Below are 16886 nucleotides of genomic sequence, written 5' to 3'. Positions count from 1 at the left end.
CATCCATAAAATAGCAGAATAGTGGTGACTCACTTCCTCTGCAGTTAGTGCTGATAGACTATGCATTTAGCAGCTTTGTGGCTTACGGGGAAGTATAAGTGATTGGAGTGTTGGTGGCCTGAATCAGATGCGAGAAGACGGTTAAAAAATAAATACAATTTGTTAAGTATGTAATTGTTTTAAAACAAACTAATATTATTCAGATTTTGATTCAACATCAACTGTTTTTGCTTTCTCTTTTAGATTAATGACATGCTGAGGGTGCATACTGTACTGTAGAGGCTAGGAAATAGCTTGGGTCTAGGCCTCTTAATCACAGATAGTGTGTCAGATTTGTATGGTGTGATTAGGCATGATGATGTCATCTTCCTGTGCTAAAGGCAGAAAATTGCAAAATCTATTAAAAATAGCAACAATTCACACAAAATGGCATCGAGCGGGAAGAGTTCAGTGTGGCTGCACAGGTCATTGTAAGTAGACTTATGAAATGCAGTCTCTTTTTATCGATTGTCATGGAAAACTAAAGCTGTAGTCAACCAAAGACTGAAATTGGACATAGTCTTCAACCAATCCATTGATCAATGAAGAAAAAAATTGACATTCCAATAATATAATACACAAGCCTCCTCTCCTCTTCTTCTACTTCCTTCTTCTTCTTTTTTTTGTCTTATGCTGAGTGGCAAACAGAGGTATGGTGCAGTACCGCCACCCACCATGTTAGAATGAGAACCAGAGTAATCTAGCCCCACAAAAAAACCCAGCTCTATCTTCTCGCTGAACTTTCAGGGGTTGGAAGCCTGGACACGGTACCCGGGCTAGGCCAATGAGAATTTGGTCAGACAGGAACATTTCGAGCAACCAATCAACGAATAAACCGGGAGACTACAGCCCTATGAAAAACAAGAGCTAAAGTCGGCTGGATGGTTTCACACAGTTTATTTAAAAGAAGCAGTTGCATAATTGACTCCTGTCTCCTAACTGTCAGCAAACTATTCCTCTTTGTGAACAAGTTTATATTCCGATAGAGGAACTTGGACGGTGACACGCAGCTAATGAGCTTTGGAAGTTTTCTTCCATTTTGGACTCTACAACTCTTCGTTTCTACAAAGGTCAGCAATGCTGTCAAAATGGTTAGCTAATTGGTCTTTGGCATAATTTTGCATGTCAGACTTCCCCTGTGTTGAATTTAACATGACATATTTTTCTTGATTTACTTCACCCCTATGAAATTCACTGATTGTGGGCGACAGTCAAAAAGTCTTGATGTTTTAGATGCTGACGTGACAGAGCCTTTATTAAACAAACATAAATCTAATGAACAGACTTGCCTCCAGGAGCTTGAATGCTAGTAAGATTTAGCAATAATGGACCACGTTTAAAGTGGTCTTTAAATGGTAAATATGAGTATTCAGTTTTAGATGGATGATGAGAAAGGCGACAGGAATCTGGTGGGAGCATGAATAAGTTAACTGTTCTTTTTTCTTTATTCTCCCCCCCCCCCCCACTGCATTTCAAAACTTCCCAACGCCTCTTCTGCAAATTAACAACTTTCTGAAATTCTTGTATATTTTTATTCTATTATGCTTGTTTAGCAAACGTCTTCACTCTACAAGATGTTCAGAGAGCATGCAATGTAGAACGGAGCTTAATGTTCAAGGTGGTTATATAAGAAGAAACTGTGTGTGTGTGTGTGTGTGTGTGTGTGTGTGTGTGTGTGTGTGTGTGTGTGTGTGTGTGTGTGTGTGTGTGTGTGTGTGTGTGTGTGTGTGTGTGTGTGTGTGTGTGTGTGCGTGTGTGCGTGCGTGTGTGTATGTGCGTGCATGCTCGGGTGTGTAAAATGCACTGAGAGCTAAAGCATGTTGTCTTCAGATAATAAAGCTGTATAAAAAAGAGAGCACTTCCAGGGTAACTTTTAACAACATGCACCAATGTTTCATTTATGACCAGCGCAAAGTCATGGAGAAAGCGAGTACAGTATAGTTGAGGGGAAAAAGCCTACAAATGGAAAGAGCGAATGGAGGGGATGTGGATTGGACATGAGGAAGGTCAGGCGATGGTTGGAGTTGTCTTGCTAGGAGCTAAGAGTTTGATATGTTGGAACATTAATGAGCATAATGAGGAAGACTAAGAGGGAAGAAACTACATTAGGGTGCCAATTAGGACATTTCTAGAGACAGATCGATGTAAAGTTGAACATATTATACAATATATATGGTATCATTTGAGTTTCATGTTGGCAGACAATAAGACTCATTTAGGGCACAGAAACACACATAGTCATTACTAGTAAGTCAGCTACCACCATCTATCCTGTACTTTTCTATGGGACTTTTTGTGTTTTTTAATGCAGCCTCTAGCTTTGTTCAAGGATGATACATTGTTGAAATAAGCACTTTTGGAGTGACTTCAGTCTAATTTAGAAGTTTTATGGAAAGTGTTTTTCTTTTATTCATTTATTTTCTTTGCAAACTTTGCATGTTCAGTAGTGTGAAATTGAATCAAGTAAAAAAACTGCCTCTTTGTATCTCAAGTCCCAAGAACTGAATTACCTTTGATTGGAGTACATTTTCCTAATGCACTTCAGTCATTATATCAGTTTATAAAAGAATGAGTGGGAAAGAACACATTTCAGACTCAGCAGACATGTTAAAGTGATTGGAATGAGAAGGGAGTGACCCTAACCCTGATTTACATTTTATATGTATATTTCATTCTTTGCCACTCGCCATCTCACATGCATGTCCTTGTATCCTGAGAGGGTTCCCACCCTCACGCAGCATTCAGGACACTCAGCAGATATGCATTTTCAAAGAAAAAATAAGTCTCCCGTAAAATTACTGTTGAGCTGAAATTACCCTAGTTGTTCTGTAGAGTGTATAAAGTGGTTAGAATTGGTGGGGAGAGTAACGTAGGGGGATGTGGGTTTTATGCAACTGGCTGTAAAAAGTATTGTCATAATGTAGGCTAAAGCATCTTGGGAGAGCTCTTTGCCTTTTGTACAAATTCAGTCAATCTAGATAAAGATCTTGAGGGGTTTTACAACATGTGATGTCCCGCGCTGTGCATGCATTATGTGTGTGTGTGGTCTATTCAAAAAAGCAGGGTCAAACAAAATAATTTTCACTCCCAGCAGTAATAAGTAGCCAGGCCATTGGCAGGGACAGTCCTTTAAATGGCTTCAATCCTGAGGCTGGACCTTTGAAATGTCTTGTTTAAATCAGCCAATGCAGCCCACATGAACACATGTCAATAAAGGTCAACACAGAAATTATTTTCTGATTCTGATTCTCTTTGAAGATGCAGTAGGTGAGAGACAGTCAGCGCCAAATCACTTTGTTGTGATTTGGAACTATACAAATAAAGATTGATTGATTGATTGATTGATTGATTGATTGATTGATTGATTGATTGATATCAAGGGTAAACAAAAACGTACAATGTCTAGTTAGTTGCAGGGAGAAAAAACACTAGTTTGTTTGTGTCTTATCACAAATGTATGTGTACAAATTAGCAGATCATAACATTAAAAAAATATTGTAAAGGCTGTAACCAACAATTATTTTAATTTGATTGGCATTTCCATTAAATGAGTTGCTTACTTTAACTTGAAAAATGGCGTGCGGTACATTGTCAAATTTCTTGTTCGAAACCCTTCAATATCCAAGCAACAACAGATACTCACTGATGAAATGTAATAAATATAAGAAATGAAGCATTACAATCTTCTTTGAAGGATTATCAATTGTCAGGTTAATGTGTATGTGGAACTATAGATATTTCCCTGGCTTAACTGTAATGGATTACTGTACTTTGCTGGGCTGTGACAATCCAAAACAAAGCTGCAGTACATGAGAAATGAAACATTTGTTGAGATGCAACCAGAGCTCAGCGTTTGAGGCTGTGTGTTCTTGCTGACTGGAGCATGTGGCGCCTGAGCAGGGAGGTCTGTGCCAGCTGGCTCCACTGCTTTATGTGATAGGGAGGTTTGACATATGATGCAGCAAAAGAAGGGGGAAAAAAAGGAAGAAAAAACAAACTGACTGGCTTCAGTAACCACCATCTTTGTTGCTAAAAGAGAATGGAGATTTATTTGTCATGTGGCAAAATACATTCAGGTGGACTGCAGAAATTTGCAGCAATGTCTCACTGACTGTAACTCTTTCCCTTGAACACACCGACTTATTGCAGGAGGTTATGCCCTACCGTGCAATACATCACAGCGATCCAATCTTTGCTCTTAGTGTTTTAAACAACCTAATTAAAAGACGGAGAGGATCAATATATGTAATGGCAGTCAATGAAGGACTAGCCATGACGAAACAATCCGGCTGGGGATGTTTTACAGTGGAAACAAGCATCAGGATTCTAAATTAGTGAAAAGAAGTGAAATAAAACAGAATCTACTACCCTGTGGATAGCTAAATTACAACATACTGATTGCAAAAATTCCTAGAAATAGCTTTTTGTGGTACTTGTTTCTACTTATTTATTGCCAACTGCACATTTAACTATGGTCTTTATTTGTTGTTGGACAGCCAGTGTATCAGCCAGTCCACCATCACATATTGCCATAGCATTTGTTACACATATGCACAGACTCCAGAGGATGAAGCACTTCATTTGTCTGTCTATCAACAATTGTTTGATACCAAGTCCCATCAAATTTCAAGAAGCATATAAAAAATGTTGTCAAAAAAAGGAACGACAACTGAGATAAATTGATTTCAAATGTGGTATGAAGTTTGGCTTTTAAGCAGAAGTGTGAATCACTGTGAAAAATTGGTCCCCTGAGGTAAAGTTTTTGAAAGGGACATGAATTGATCAGTTTGAAAGAAAAGAATAAATACTTTTTGGAGTCAATACTCTGGCCTTTTCAGCAAAAAAGCAAGCCGAGCAACCAAGCACCATGCAGCTTCTTTTGAATACATGTATTTGGATTCCTGCTATATTAAAGAGACATACATCAAATAGGGCATACTTCATCCAGGAGACAACTTTCATGATGTATCGATCAAGAGTTGCATTTTGAGCAACGGCACTTTATGTTGTGATCAGTCAATGTAAGTTTATGCACATAGATTATTTTATCTTTAACCTTGCATTGCATTCATGTTTTAGAAAGAAAATACTGAGAAAAGAAAACAAGAGAGGCATGAATCATTCCTAGCTAAAGAAGAGAAGATGGAGTTTTCAGTGCTGCCTATAGTGTTTCCCTATGGACATGCAGCTGAACAAGTAGTGAGACAGCTATGAATGGTAAACACAATTATCTGATTTTGGGTTCTCGTTCACGACTGAGCTTGAATCCACATGTAAATCCCCAGCTGACATGTATGTTTGGCGTTGAAAGTAGCAAATGAGGCAGGTGATGCTGACAGAGAGGTGTTTGGAGCCAAGGACCACTGCACACCATTGTCCAAATGAGTTTTCAAATATGTTAGCAGCAGAGGTGTGGAGACAGCAGTGTCCATTGGTCATTAAGTAAGGTGTTTGATAGATTGCCATTCAATCTTGTACAGACATTCAAAATACTGAAAGGATGAATCCTAATGACGTTGGAGACATTCTGACTCTTCATCTTGTGTCACCATGAGGTTGAGTTTTTGCTTTTTCAGTTAAGGCTCTCCACAAATATCGGATGTCTTTTCAGCAAATTTTGTTGCCATTCACAGTCCATAGAAGACAAATTGTAATGTCTTTGGTGATCCCTGACTAGTGGCTCTTCATCCAGTGCCACCAACAAGTTCATATTTTTGCTTATCCAGTTAAACATTTTAATATTTACTATGTGAGTGCCACAGAATTTGGTACAAACATTAATGGTTCCCAGGTGATGTGTTCAATTGGCATGAGCCTCAGCTTTAGTGGTGAATCGAAACCATATCTTCACGTTCACATTGTCAGCATTTTAGCATGCTATTGTTAGCATTTATCTCTCAGAAATGTCCTCTGACTCCACCGTCATTTTTTTCTTTTACTGGAATAACAATGACCAAATGACTTTGTTTACTGGAGAGATCACAAGTGAAGAGTGAAATAACAAGAGATGCTATCCAGGTGAAGTTTGAGAGTCAGTTTCCTCTTCCAGCTTCCTGCTAGGAGGCTCCAGCTCTGAGATGGGGCGATGTTTCCATACACGTTGTTTGTCTCCGAAAATCCTCTTACTCCACACACACACACACACACACACACACACACACACACACACACACACACACACACACACACACACACACACACGCACACACACACACACACACACACACACACACACAGACTCGCACACACGCACACACACACACACACACACACACACACACTCACCCACATCTTCCCATATACATGCACAGTTGCACACACTTTCTCTCGCTCTCATACACACACACAACCACACACAGACACAGACACACACACACAGACACAGACAGACACACACACACACACACACACACACACACACACACACACACACACGCAGAGAGTGTGGATTTGTTTTCTCTGTGATGAGAGGGATTATGGGATAAAGGAGGCAAGGCCACGACAGTTTAGTTCAGTTTGGACCAAAGCTGCTCTCGGCAACAGCAGCACAATGACAAACATAGATGAATGTCTGTCTACACACTGGAGATCTGCACAGCCGTTAACGCAGCGACCTCTGTATATTTGGAGCACGGGAGCCTCTGATTGGGATTCTGAGGAGGCAGTGGATGTGTTTTTCTTTTTGGATGACTGCAGATCAGCAGAAAAACAAGCGTCTGGCTGAAATCCGCAGATGGCAACAGACTCTAGAATAATTCAACTCAGAATCCCAAGAGGGGGAGAAGATCTGATCTTTCTTTAATTTTTTTCTCCCTACAGTGTGTGTTAATGGAAGAATGGAAGCTATTCCTTGATATACTACAAGTGTCATTACCAGTAGCTTGCTTTTTCTTTTTTGTTTACCCTCTCCTCTTCTACATGACAGCTGATCCATGGGATGACAGGGGATGTCTGACACTGTCACCGGCAGCTTCAATACACTCTAGTGGAGGTTGCTGCACTCTTACAAGGGACAATTTTATCTTTTTCACTCACTGCAAGCTATGACATGAGTGACTGATGTATTCAACCTATCAACAGCACAATATGGGAATCGATCAGCTGGATTCGTGCGGTGATGACGTCCTTATCTAGTATGCCTTTCATCTATTTGACGTTGTGTTATAACTGATGAAAGATCAATTGGGCCCTTTTCAGTGGTTAATGCTGACACTGACTTGTGATGTCTGAGTACACAGCGTCACACACCGGGAGAACATGTTGTGTAATGGAGTAATAGTCTGAATCTTCTTGCACTCTAATGCTATTTGTCTTTTCATTGTTACTGTTCATCAGTATTCTATCACAGATTTGAGGTCAGGGCAATACTCTCTGGATGGAATATTGCTGTTGGAGGAAATGTTGATTAAACTCAGATGCATTTCTCTGGCTTGATGATCTTTTATTGCATTTGTGATCAATTTTCTTTGGATAGTTATGAGATGGGTGCTTTATGATCTGTGCATGATTAGTCATTATAGCATGTGAGACATTGAATACTTTAATTTTTACTCAGTGGATTCACAAGGATGATATGTATGAGATGATATATGATTCTCATAATCTGATTAACTTTTTTTTTCTATAATTCACACTGAGTTGCCACTCTGTCTCTTCTCTTTCCCCACCTCCTCCCCCCCGTCTCTCCCTATTGCCGATCTCCTGAAATCCTCAATGACATTGTTAGCATAATCTGCAATAACCGAATCAGCTGTCACTTCGGTGCTTTTTGCAATTTTGCAGAGCGGCTACCGCAGCGCTGCCTGCACATAGAGCCATCGATCAGCTCTCTACAGAGCTGATGAGCCTTTATTTGAATTCAGTCGATTGCACTAAGCAGTGCTATCTCAGACTGCAAGCCACACACCGAGACAAGAAGTCACACTAATTGGACGGAGAGGGTCTAACCAAAGCTGTATAGACTGAGTGTCTTCAGCCTGAGAGGGGAAAAAATGATTAATAAATTCACCTTTGATTATTTTCTTAAATTATGTAACTATTGATATGAGTAGATACAGATACTGTGATATTTATGTATGAGCTGTGTTCTCTGTGGATCACTTCCCTGTATAAAAACTAGTGAATCCAATGAATCTTAAGATGTGTTTCAGCCAGTTTAAACCAGTCATTTCATTTTAATGTTGTCAACTATTTTTTTCAGAGTCATAGTTTTTGTGTGTTTTCATTGTAATCACTGTCTAGAAAATTAACAAAGCAGGTTTACTCTATATTTACTAACTATACATATTTCAAGTGGATTTACTTCAGTACTTAGTGACAGCTCTGTGTTAGTATAAACATGTATTTGAGATTGAATCTTTATTTTATCCTTTGTCCTTCAGCCATAAGAACAAAGCGTCGGGCTGGCCGCCCCCTGGCCCAGGCTCTTGGACTGGACTGCAGGGGCCCCCGTACAGCTGGGACAGCATGAACAGCACCAGTGGACGGGACTGCATCACCAAGTATGTATGATCATAAACACTGGCATGCATGCCACAAGCGCACAGTTCCCGCAGTCAGATTTGGTTCCATAACATGTGCTTATAGGTTAGTTATAAGTTATTGTGTTCATGAGGTAGACTCCCAAAGTGTTTAGGTTCCCAAATGTAGGTTATCATGACATAGCAGATTGTCTTGTCTTGCTCCTGGACCTTATTGAGCCAGGTGTCTTAGAATATTGTGCAATGGGAACAAAACCATAACATTTAAATATATACATGCAAAGTGCGAAAAAATAAGTCCTCCAATCATTATGTGAAAGTCAAAATCACTGGATTGGGCTGGTTTACATGTGATGGTATGGATGGGCGTAACACAACAGATCTGATTTTGCAGTACCAAAGTAAGTAGAGGAAACCGTCTGCCAGGTAAACATGAAAACTGCCAGCTGGACTGGCACTGAGGGTTCAGCATAGAGAATGTTATGCACGATGTATCCAGCTACATGTGGACAGTGTGAAACAGTCTGTCAGTGCACATCTCTGATTTCTCTCAGTGTGAATGAGTTGTTGGTCGTTTTTCAGTGAACTCTCTTCCCCCTTTCCTCCACTCATCTGCGCTCATCTGTCTCATTCTCCCTCCTCCTTGTTCACCTCTTCCTTCTCACTGTTTTTGACACTTTTTGTAAGATTTTCTTTCTTCTGCTCCTTTTCTTACACTTCTTACTGATACTTTTCCTCCAGTTTTTTTTTGCTCTTTCCATCCTTCCTCATATCTCCTCTTGTTATCTGTTTTTCTCCTACTATATTTCCATGTTCTGTTTCCATCTCTTCTTCTCTATATGGCCTCTCTCATCTCATCCATTCACTCTTTGACTCCTCCTTCCCTTCTCTCCCGTTCCCCTTCTTGACATCCATTCCCTTCCTTTCTCTGGGGCAGCATGGTCTCTCTGTGGTTAGCACAGTTACGTCACAGCAAGAAGGTTGTGCTAGATCTTTTCTTTGTGGGGTTTGCATTTTCTTCTGTCAGTGCTCCTGACCACTGGCACTGGCAAAAAGAGCTGGAGCTTGTCCCGCTCCCAGCGTATAGGATGGGCCAAATGCACAAGATAAATGTTTCAATGTATGCCAGTGCTGAGAAATGTCAACAATAAATCTTAATTTAAATTCCCCTTTCCTAACACAAGTGTTCTTGGCTTCAATGAACAAATGTTGTTTAACAGTAAAGTGGTACATCTCAGAGGTTTATAGGGTTTGTAAAGGTTCGGAACAGTGGGGGAATTTCAGAGAGACATATTGTACTTTCCTCCACTACATTTGTTTCACAACTTTAGTTACTTTTGAGATGAATATTTGACACAATGGATAATATAACAAGCTTTAAAATACAACACATTGTAAAAGATGAAACCAGTGGTTTTACAGCCTGTGTGTAGTCGGGCAGCTCCACCAAATAGTGATTTTTCCTTCACACATGGTTTCATTTCAAAAATCAAACATCAGATAAATAGTCCAAACACTGAAAACAGAAAAACAACAAACAGAAAACCTATTTTTAAATTATTTTATTTTTACTTTCCTCTCCTATTAATCATCTCACCACCCCTCACATTTATCTACTGACCCTTTGGAGGGGCCCCACCCTTAGATTGGGAACCGTTGGACTAAACTAGCTAACTGTATATAAAGTAGTGTAAACTAGCTCCACCTACAACAGTAACATGCTGCTCTAACACTGATGCTTCACTATTAATAATCTAATGATGTCATAGATAATAATATATCAGTCAGAGGGACCAAAGCACTACTTTTACTGTTATACTGCATACTACAACAAGTTGATAACACAGATGTACTTAAGTTGGATTTTTCATGCAGGACTTTTACTCAAGTAAATGATCTGAATATTTCTTCCACCACTGGTTAGAAAAGCTTATTTGCAATTACATCACTGTTGTAAGTGAATGGATATGTTAAGAAGATGTGTTTCTGAAGCTTGATCTGTCAAGAGAAGCACTGCAGTTTGCTTTGAGATAATCTGGCAGGTTGCAAATGCATTACTTAACCTCAGGTTTACTCTCAAACCTTCCAAAGTAGGTTTGTTTATTAAATTATATTTTTTTTAAAAGGGTTATTTTCTGTATTTCTCCCACTACTTATTTATTTCCCTCTTCTGCTATGCTGTCTTCTTATCAGACTGTATGTAGCTTGTCTGTATGCTTTAGGAACCCTTTCAACTGAGGTGTGCTCAACTGTCCAGGTGCTGGGTCTCCCTTTGACTTGGTTCACCCAGTATTGGTCGCTTTTTTTTTCTTTTAATGGTCCGTTTGCTGTCATATTATGTTGGACGTATAGGTGGGTGATCCTGATAAAATCTTCTCACTCAGTGTGTGTGATAGGTTGGCTGATCACCAAGAAGCAGATGAGCTCATTGGTCTTGAAATAGTGTGCGGTTTGTCTATGGCTTGCATCTAGGAGGGAGCGTATCCAGTCCTGAATTGACAGGTGCCAGGATGAGTGAGGAAGGAGTGATTCCTACTGTTGTACATGTTGAATCTACAGCAACGTGCTGCTGCTGCAGTGTTTGCAGAGTACAAACACAAGCTCAATCTTGATCAGACTGAGCTTAAGGGGGTGTCTGCCAAGAAAGCATTGATAAGTGCTTCTGTCTAAGTGTCAGATGGTGGGAATGACAGGTTTAATAGCCCTGAACAAAGTTAAATATGTGAAAAATCAAGGTGACATCCTGCAATTCCAAAATTGCCATGAATCATTTCTGCTCATTGATTTGCAAGACTGACGGGATTAGTCATAGATATCAGAAAAGGGTTACCTATCTCACTATCTCGCTAAGTACCTAAAACCACTTGATTCAGGTAGGGAAATATTGCAGTGTATGATATAAACATCAAAAATAACTTTGAGACAGGAAGTGTACCAGCGATGTGTGTCAATTGCATGTGTGCATGCTTTCCCCATTCTTGCACAACAAATGGCATCACCAGGATTTGACCTCTTGCATTCGGTTTCCCCCTGATGACCTCCTGACTCCTCACGCTGCCCTCCCGAGGGATTAAACCTCTCCGACCCTGACGGGAGGGAAGATGAGCCTGCATCGCGGATTGGAACATGCTTCATTACAGGCAGATTTAGTTAGAGATTTCTGCGCTTTATGTACAATGCAGAGCAGCGTGATAACGAGGGAGAGAGAATGAGGAAAAGAAGGTGGGAGGTGGAGCAGAGGTCGAGACTGATCCGGGTTGCCTGGAGATAAAGTCGCATCCCGGATGGATGGAACATGCTTCAGCGTCGGGGCAGATTTAGGCAAAGCTGCAGGTATATGTACTGCAAACCCACACAGGTCTTACGAAATCCAAACGCAATATAAGTGTAAAGAGATAGTACAGCAAGTGATCCCAAAATCATGTAGTTGGACACAATTTCAGCAGTGTTCACAAACAAAATGTCAAGGTTAGGTTAAAGAAAGAAGGAAACTCAAACACTCTGATGTATGGATAATGGAAACAGAGAAAGACAGAGTGGATACCAGCCAGGCAACAGTAGACACCATGTACTAGACTTTATGTGCATTAAAGAAGGCTGCCAATAGAGCCTTTTTAAGCTGCAGAAGAGGGATGGAGACTTAGACAGAGAGGGAATGAGTTAACCCCGCTGAAAGTGTATATCACCGCTTCATTAACAGGCACTCTGCATTCTCAGTGTCCCGGTCGAGATAGATGTCTGAGGTTCAGCAAGCAAGAAGGTTAAATTTAATACGTCACATTTACATTTTAGTGGTGCTGTCATCCTGTGTGATTTGCATGAAGCCAAAAGAGCTGGGTAACATGGGTTTTCACTTATATTAACCAAAATTCAAGCTGTGTTATATGTAGCCATTACAAATTATTGCACAAAACATTGAATAGAGAAGAATATTATATTAAGAAGGGGTTTTTGTGTCAGTCCCTCACTATAAACACAATGTTTGTGTTGTTCAGCAGTCAAACAGGGATGAATCCTTTTTCAATGCTGCAGAAAAGCATAAAATAAAAATTCAAAAGATTAGTATGTAATGCAGCCACTTCTGCTCAACTGGAAACTTCTTGCCTTCTTGCTCTGGCTACGCATCACTACTGATATCACCTCGGCATAAGACATCAGCCTCAGGGGTTTATGAATGATATCCTCATATAGATTAAAAAACTGGAACTAAAAGAAGAAAGAATCAGTGTTACCTGGAACATAGCGTATATCCAAGATACCAAGAAAAATCAATCAAAAGACAAAATGAGATGATAGTTTTTTACAAAACTATATGTAAGAAGTTAATTACGATAAACGCTGCATGCTATAATTATGAAATGTACTGAGCCTGTGTATGTTTGTATAGGTATCTCAAAAACAAATCAATGCAACTTTATGGAAAACCCGTCAACATCAGAACAGTTAGGTCATATATTTGGATAATAATTATGTTACTAATAAATAACATTTAAAAAAGAAGAGAATGACCTTCATAGAGCACATTACACATTAAAAATGAATAACTGTGACTTGATTTAGTGATAAGGACACTTTTATTTGGATAAGCGTACATAATTTTACAAGGATGTAAAGAGGCAAATTGATTCCAGATTGCAAATCAGAGGCATTTTATGAATGCAGGACCTGTGCTCTGCTTTTTATAAGTGGCTCTTAAGCATAAAATGTTGCACTAATGACCGAACCGGAGCCAAACCTCTGATTTATGAACAGCTGATCCAAGAGCTCAAATCATTCATTTTAAGTTTAATGTTACCTATCTGAGCTCAAACTCATTTCTACTGCAGGTATGGATGCATTGATCAGACTTTAATGTGCACTTTATTATATCCTTCAAGAGGGCCTTCTTTAACACGCTGGATGGGTTTGATCCCTGTAACTTTTAATGTGCTTTCAACTACACTTTTTAATGCACTTTATTAACTACTTGTTGACTCATTTTACATCACGCAGGATAAGTGGGTCTGCAAACTGTCTGAACTGTGAGTGAATCAGAGTCAACTGTCACTTTTATTTCTGTTAATAAATAAGAGGGTGTGGTCGAACTCACTGTGTCCCTGCTCTGTGATATTTCCCAGCCAAGTGTCCCAGAGCAGCTCCCTGGAAGAGGTTCACTTGGACGGCTTCCCCCCTGCCCCACGCCTAGTGGAGATGAGACGAGACCCTGTCCTGGGCTTTGGCTTCGTAGCGGGCAGTGAGAAACCAGTGGTGGTCCGCTCTGTCACGCCAGGTAAGCGTTAATCTCCTCTGCCAGTAGCAGTATCTTATCTAAAATGTTAGAGTATATATAGATATATATATATATATTTTTTTTTTAACCTAATGTCTTTATTTTCTCCCTTGAATTGTATTTTATATTTTAGGAACATATGTAATTCCTATAACCTTACACTATGTATATTGACTAACCCCACATTCCTACCACTTGTTTCTCATGTCTGATGGTTTATGGATTTTAACTTAACTAGTTTTGGTTGGTGCTGGCTTATTTTCTACCAAACTGGAGGATCTGCTGTGCACAGAGAAATGCATCATTCTTGAGTATCATGTATCTGTGTGTGTCATTTGCAAACACAGGACAGGTGTATTTGCAATATTGATATTTAGCAAGCACGCTTCCTTATTTTATGCATTTAGTTGTATGCACAAATGTGTGGAAATATATAGTTTCATAGTTATCTTGTAATATTGTACAAATGGTTTTGTTTCTAATATTATTGTATATGCTTTCACAGTTGAAATCTAGATTTGAGGGACATGTAGTCAGTTTTACACTTTTTCCTGTAATGGATAAAGTATTGGAGTTGTATTACAGCTAACACTATGAACAATTCAAAGGACACTTTATTGTTGTCTTATGTTTGTTTTATTGGACACTTTTTGGGCTTAGTCTTGAGCTTGTTTGGACTCAAACTTCCAGGCTTTACTCCCATTTGGACACAGTCTTGACTCAATTTCAAACCTGCTCGGATATGAACTTACTGTAGGTGGCATTAGAGTTTCTAAAGCAATGTGAGGGACAAACCCTAATGCAATGTGATTCACTGCCTTTGTGTCAGCAAGAAGAATATTAGGCAATAACTATACCAGAAACACTTATAATGCTGGTAGGATGAGATAATGCTGCATGAAAAATAATATAACTCTACTAAATTATCTGTCTGTGGCAATTTCCCAGATCTCTTATAATAGCAAGCTCTGGCACCTCTGGCTATGCTAGCACAGCTACGATTGTACAGAAATCTGAGAGTTTGCATGCTGAAAGACTGCAGCAAGTGATTTAATCAGTTCTTCCTTGCTGGTTGAAGTTTGCTAATCAGTGTGAACAGTTGCTGTTATGATTGTGTAGAAGGAAACCATGCTGACTGTTGGCCTCTCCAGCCTTTAATTGAACAAGTAAACAGTATCGATTGCATGTGAGAAACAGAATGAACACACATGAATGTTTTTTTCTGGATGTGTTTTTTTCATTTTTGTTGATTCACTGATTGTCAAATTACTGCCAAACCATTGCTTGCAGACTCCTATCAAGCGTTGGCTCCAGTGGCTGCAGACACACACTGATTAGGCATCTCAATAATCAATTAGTGCTGAATTCCAAGCAGACAATTGAACTAATGAATAGTATATTTAGAGCTGTTGGCTAAGGAAGGGAATATGTGTGCATGAAGAGACTGCAGTAGATTAATGCTTACAGTAAACACATATTACATTAGTCAGGAGACAAACACACTCAAGCAAAGTGAAAATCACACATACACACACATTTGTGTCCAATCACCTTTTCTGCCATTGATTGATTCACTGAAACACTTTACCTGCTGCTTTGATTGAGCAGCGGTGCGACCAACTACGATTTGTTTGTTTGTGTGTTTAGGTGGTCCATCGGAGGGGAAGCTGTTGCCAGGCGATGAGATCATCATGATCAACGATGAACCCGTCAGTTCGGCTCCTAGAGAACGAGTCATCGACCTTGTTAGGTAGATACAAAAACTTTTAACATTTAAAGGGCCGATCCACACATATTACAAAAAAACAGTTTTACTCAGCTTTGGATATCCATCCATATTTGTTTGTCCATATTTTGAGATATCCACTATTAAGATTTCTGCCAAGGAATTATGCTGTGAAATTTAAAATAGTCCAGCAGCCACATTTGTTCCCAAAAATACTGTTCACTGATGTTTCTGTCTGTCAGTTTTCATTTAACTATCATATACCAAATAAATAATGATGTGAGGAATAACAGGGGTGCCATTTCTGGAGGGACTGTTTTTTACAAATGTATGTATATATATATATATATATATATATATATATATATATAAAATGGCAACAAAGTTCTGTGTATCGATTTATTTTCAGTTGTAGTATGTTGGTGGCACAACTTTCAGACTTAGCTTTCAGATAGCTCTAAATCGTATCCCTTAAAAACAAAACTGTCTGCATGGCTTAAAAATTGTGCTCAGCTACACAATACTATATGCATAGGCATATTGCACTATAATGTTACATTATATGGCTCATTTGAGGTGTTTATAGACTAATAAATAATATAATAATATTAAGATTTATTAACTTTGTATTTCCAGTCCCCAAGCTGTGATATTTAATGTTGTTATTATAAAAAATGGAAACCCATTTGAAACACTTGAATTGGTAGCTTCAGCATTAATCATAACAACATATTTCAGTGCCAGACAAAGTCACAATGAAACAAAGTCATTATCATTCATTTGCTGTTAAAATCAAACCTATGCCAAGCTCTATTTAAGTGCTTGCCAAATTTTAATAATGTTTTCCACTTGCTTGCTGTTTGTCACTGCTTACTGTGACGATTAACTATTCAGAATTAAAGGTAGAGTCATTCTGGAGAAAGATTGTTGATAATTGAGCTGAACACTGAAATAAATACACTCCTCCCTCCCTGTTCCTTCCAATTCATGACCGTGAGGAGATATTTGCTGAATTTGACCAATTGTGTATTGATCTTTCTCCAGAATCACTGACTCTACCTTTAATAACAAGAAATTAAAATGAAAAACCGTTATATTTCGATGCACACAGTTTACCATGATTGAAAATATGTTTCAGTTTGCAGGAAATACTGTCACGTGTTTAGTAAATGAGAAACTAATGAGTGCTGGATATGTGTGTGTTTGATTGTGTGCGTGTGAGCTTGTGCTGGTGTTAACAGCGTGTGCTTGTAAGAGGTGATTGCCAGCGGCATCTCATTCCATTTCTACCAAGCTAATCAAGACACTGTTGTTTGCCTGCCATTGTTGTTTTGCTGTGATCGTTTCTTTTTGATGATTTTGTTGATTCTGT

The 16886-nt window shown here is 39.1% G+C and overlaps 1 protein-coding gene across 1 annotated transcript in view; it reads left to right on the top strand.

Moving 5' to 3' along the window:
* The window catches only part of LOC134006564 (FERM and PDZ domain-containing protein 4-like), a 64339-nt gene that overhangs the window by 32781 nt on the left and 14672 nt on the right, over positions 1–16886 (top strand). The window contains exons 2-4 of the mRNA XM_062445480.1: positions 8421–8540; positions 13637–13788; positions 15436–15538. Of these exons, the coding sequence (XP_062301464.1) occupies positions 8421–8540; positions 13637–13788; positions 15436–15538 (375 nt within the window). The remainder of the gene's footprint in view (positions 1–8420; positions 8541–13636; positions 13789–15435; positions 15539–16886) is intronic.

The sequence above is a fragment of the Scomber scombrus genome, chromosome 24 (genome assembly GCF_963691925.1).
Source record: "Scomber scombrus chromosome 24, fScoSco1.1, whole genome shotgun sequence".
NCBI classification, from domain to species: domain Eukaryota; kingdom Metazoa; phylum Chordata; class Actinopteri; order Scombriformes; family Scombridae; genus Scomber; species Scomber scombrus.
This window is presented reverse-complemented; position numbering and strand designations above follow the sequence as displayed.